Raw genomic sequence first — 4,399 nt, 5'->3', positions numbered from 1 at the left:
CATTTAATGTAGATCATAATAACATATCGAGTTAATACAGTAATTCTACTGATTGATGACTCGGTAATTTATCCCCCGAGCAACAGGATGCCTGAGTTATAACACGATTTCTCAAAAACTAAAAAGGGTACCTAAGTGTCGGGCGATGACTCTACTCTAAACCCGCTTGATAAGGCTTAGAAATGATAAGAGCTTTCTTGGTAAAATGAATTATCCACTCTCGATCAACTTGATCATTATCAGAGCAGTGTATCTCCCCTCCTCAATTTTGACTTTGACTGCTACCTCACTTGTTACATTGACTTTTTGGCCCTCCCTGTGACACCTCCTATGGATCGCCATGTCGGTGGCAAATGCAAAACAATAACAATTCTTGTTTTTATTGACATCAGCATCAACAAATCGTATCTTTCTCAACTATTTAAGATGGCTAACATAATTTCTATCTTAGACTAGTAAGGTGAATTCAAGCCAGCAAAAGTGCTTGCCAACTTTTATATATAGGGACTGAAAGGGATGAAGTTTACAAATGACAATCAAGAGACGTTGCATTTAAGATCCATTCAATTGTAGCTAGCCACAATCCAAATGGTATTGAAAAAAAAAAATGCCCACGAGAAAACAAGGGCCACAAATTCAACAAACAGGATAAAGACTGGCTACCGCTCTTGTCGCTTAAGGAAACAATGGTCTGTGCCAGTGGTTTTTAATGGAGAAACCATTGGCTTTATGGTTCAGACCCAATCTCCTTCCGGTCACTTGGCCGCTTAGTGTTCTCTATATAAAGAGCGTGCAAGCTTGTGGTTCTTCTTCATGCACCACACGAATTCAAGACATGAGGATAGGTTGCAAAAACAAGCTTAGCTTAGCTCTTCTGCTTGGGGTGGCTCTTGAGCTCAAAAGCCAAGCTAGCAGGCCAAGCTCCTCAGGGCTCAAATGGAACCTGTCCGCTAATGGATCAGCGGCTCAAGTGAAGGTCAAACCATGCAGCAAGGGTTGCCCTACAAGTGAGAGCAGGCACAGTGAGAGCAGGGTGCCTTCAGAGGAATCACTGAGGATGGTGTTCTACTTGAGCTGTTGGGGACCAGATTGAAGCCTGATTATTATCTGTTGAAAGAGAATTATACATCTGAAGTTAATTGAAAGATCTTTTTTGACTCGCACAAGTTCAGGTTGGAGAGAACTTTGGGGAAAGACCTATGCATGAGATTGGAAGGACATGGACATGATGACCGAGAATGAAGTCCTTAGTATTCCTATATGTTTGTCTATTATATGGTATATATTTCCTAACCTGATCAAGATCTTGTTGTTAATTCTATCTTGTATGAATCAATCATCTCTCGTTTTTGAGTGAATATGACTATATTTCATTGTCTTCATCTTGTTATTAATTATTTTTTAAAACTGTATAATGATTTAGTTATTTGGTAATTCGTAGAAAGAAATTAAAAAAAAAAGAGAGTCAACAATGACCTTCTGATTATGGAATAAAAATAATTACCAACTATCCAGTGAGATTTTACAGTGCTAAATACCAGCAAACACTCACGGATTTTAGATAACTGTTTCCGGCATAGGAAATGATTTTACAGTCCAATTAAGCTGGATTTGATTTTTCTTTTTTTCTGGTTTCAGGGAAATGATTAAATTCATGCCTCTCCATTTCCACTTCTTCTGAAGTGCATGCATACTTGCTGCAATAACACAAGTGAAACAAACCGATCAGTCCTGCCCTCGTTTTGAGCTGCAACATTGGAGAATCCAGTGATTTCTAGCATTAGATGATGCAGATCTAAGAAAGACACATTACCTGAATGACCCAAAGGCTGATAAGTGACTCGAGGCAGAAGAAACCAAACCCAATAAAATAGAATATCTGAAATCAATGAAGAAACAATCAATAGTTTCTTTTCTAGTACATAATATCTGCAAATTACTTGTCTGATATACTTTACCCCAACTATGGCATTGTCTCCAATAACATCCATGGCTGGAAGAAAACCACTGGGTGGAGTTCAATTAAACAACAATTAAGATACATTAGGGATTTTTTTTGTTTCTTGTTTACAAAGAATATGTTGACTCTTACGTCAAAGATTTTCCTTTGAAAGGAAAAGGAGGAGCAACAGCGGAGTAGATGCAAAAGGCTAGATGAATCTGCCACACATGAGAGATACATAAATGATCTGCAGATACTTGTCAATGGAAAAAGAAATTAAGGAAAATGCCACTGAATAGTGAATAGCATATGGAGACTGCGCAAGTAAACTTCCACACCAGATAGAAAATGAAGAACCATCCAAAGCTCAGAGCACTGTCAATCCTAGAACATGTGGAAAAGAAATCAGATAACCCGGCATGAAGCAGGATGCTTGAGATTTTTGCTTAAAAGATCTCTGAAATAAGAATTCTTACCTCATCGCGCGATACAGGGGACGATACCATAGCCAATATGCTCCTGGGACACCAGAAACCAAGTATATAATTGCAAGGAACCAGATCTTAATACCTATCAGAAATTCAAACAATGTTATCCGTCATATCTTTTTGCTACTGCAATGAACTATAAGGAGTATGTCTTCATGCCATAAATTGGCAAACCAACCTTCACCCTTGAGCCAAGCTGTAAGTGTGGATATCACATTCCAAGTAAGGCATAAAGTCAATCCTACATAACGTTCAAATAGGCAAATTTGAAGTAAAAACAATTTGTATGTATATTGTTCAGTATAAGGGATGTTCTACTTAGGTTCATGACTTCATGAAACATATGATAATGAATGAGGCTAGATTAAACGAACCCAAAAGTGATGCGAAAGCAACATATAGCAGCCTTTGCGAATGAATGGGGATTTCATTTGCAATGTCATGGTGAATGATGGGGAAGAATGGGGGCCAATTTTTATCTTCTATGAAAACTTCTGCAAAAGTTTATGAGCAAAGAAGATCAATTTCAGTATCAACATTATTGGAAAAGTATTTCCTGCAACAAATCCAATGGTTCTTGAAAATCCACAGAGCAGTACCCCTTGCTATGGCTTCTTCTCTTCGTTTTAATGTCTATGGAACATCAAAGAAAATGATGGTCAAAATAATAAACGTGCTTGGACTGCATAAAACTTGAAAGAATGCTGTTTAAGATTCCTAAATCCAGAAGAAACCCATAGTTCTAGAATAATTTGAAAGGATGTTGATAACTAGACATGCATTGCAACACTAATCCATAAGTACCTCTTCCCTTCTGTTTAGTTCTGTTTCTCTGGTTTGCAACTCTATCTCCTTCCTCTTTATCTCCTGACAAGAAATTTGTGAGAAAATGAATCTTTATTTGTTTTGAAGCCATGGTCAAGGTTATGATGAGATGATAAACAACAAGCTAGTATGCATATACCTTTTCTGTATGGAGAGGAATATTAATAGTTGCGCCACCATCATTGTATACTCTTCCTGCAGGTTGCTACCACGCAAGAGCATTTTCATTAATCATTAAACATTAAACATTAAACATTCAGATTGGGGCTCAACAACTTGTTCACTGCAACTAGTTAGCAAGAACATGCACATCGAGCATGCAACGAAGAGAACAAAGGATTAGTGCCGGTGACTCACTGAGAAGGGATTAATGTCGTCGTCGGTAAAAGGATTGGCCTCGAACCTGCTGCCTGCAGCCATGTCTTTCTCACCTTGTTTGTCTCTTGATTATGTTCTTCACCTTCTCCACTTGTAGATAGAAATTTCGAGAGAAGGAGATGGCGAGCTTGTCAAGGCTATGAAGAGATCGCGTGCCGGCGGGCGCCAAGTAGAACAAAACAACTGCTTCCTAACATTAAATTAATTTGCTTCGGTCCTCACTATGCAGTCCAACAATGCCTCTGCTCTTTGACAAGGCAGGGCTGCAAGGGGACAAAGAAATCATGGATTTATGAATTCAAAAAGAACACTCTGATGAAACATTTTTTTTTGTTTTCGCCTGGCTCAAGCACCGGTCATCATGTAAAATAGAGCCGGGCACGGCCCTCCAACATCACCGGTGATTTAAACTCTGCAAAAACTGCTCAGCGTGAGATTTGAGAATCCAGTGCATAGCACTTGCCTTTCAATAACTATATCATGAGTGTGGTAGCAGAAGGTGGAATCTACCCTCCAGCGGTCTCACGTGGTCGGTGCCAATGGTGAGAAGGTAAATCCTGCATTAGCCACTTTGGGAAACTATATCATGAGTATGAACTTTATTTGTATTATCTAGATATTCAAATAATATATGAAAACCAGATAAAACATGAAGCCGTCACTTTAACAATCTCACGTTCCCGATCCCAAATTCTCAGAAGAGTAAATTATGATGAATATTTATCTTAGTATACTAGTCCTTTATATTTATATTTATATATATATA

The 4,399-nt window shown here is 38.3% G+C and overlaps 1 protein-coding gene across 1 annotated transcript; it reads right to left on the bottom strand.

Moving 5' to 3' along the window:
• Positions 1 to 1,762: 1,762 nt before the first annotated feature.
• Positions 1,763 to 3,868, bottom strand: LOC122026174 (secretory carrier-associated membrane protein 2-like). The gene is made up of 11 exons (XM_042584820.1): positions 3,613 to 3,868; positions 3,395 to 3,460; positions 3,235 to 3,297; positions 3,030 to 3,063; positions 2,805 to 2,924; positions 2,609 to 2,671; positions 2,419 to 2,512; positions 2,281 to 2,326; positions 2,093 to 2,160; positions 1,959 to 2,007; positions 1,763 to 1,879 (listed from the first exon to the last, which is right to left on the bottom strand). Exons 1-11 carry the CDS (start codon positions 3,673 to 3,675, stop codon positions 1,796 to 1,798), a joined length of 750 nt encoding a protein of 249 aa, XP_042440754.1. The 5' UTR covers positions 3,676 to 3,868; the 3' UTR covers positions 1,763 to 1,795.
• Between the last annotated feature and the right edge of the window lie 531 nt (positions 3,869 to 4,399).

The sequence above is a fragment of the Zingiber officinale genome, chromosome 10A, assembly GCF_018446385.1.
Source record: "Zingiber officinale cultivar Zhangliang chromosome 10A, Zo_v1.1, whole genome shotgun sequence".
In the NCBI taxonomy this organism is placed as follows: Eukaryota; Viridiplantae; Streptophyta; class Magnoliopsida; order Zingiberales; family Zingiberaceae; genus Zingiber; species Zingiber officinale.
Note: the sequence above shows the minus strand (reverse complement) of the source record. Positions and strands in the feature narration are given on the sequence as shown.

Excerpts from the sequence above, each read along its gene's own strand:
- LOC122026174 (XM_042584820.1), bottom strand. The coding sequence starts at position 3,675 with ATGGCTGCAGGCAGCAGGTTCGAGGCCAATCCTTTTACCGACGACGAC. Across the intron at positions 3,298-3,394 it reads TTCCTCTCCATACAGAAAAG|GAGATAAAGAGGAAGGAGAT; the intron begins GTATATGCATAC and ends ATTTCTTGTCAG. Across the intron at positions 2,161-2,280 it reads GGTTCTTCATTTTCTATCTG|ATTCATCTAGCCTTTTGCAT; the intron begins GTGTGGAAGTTT and ends CATGTGTGGCAG.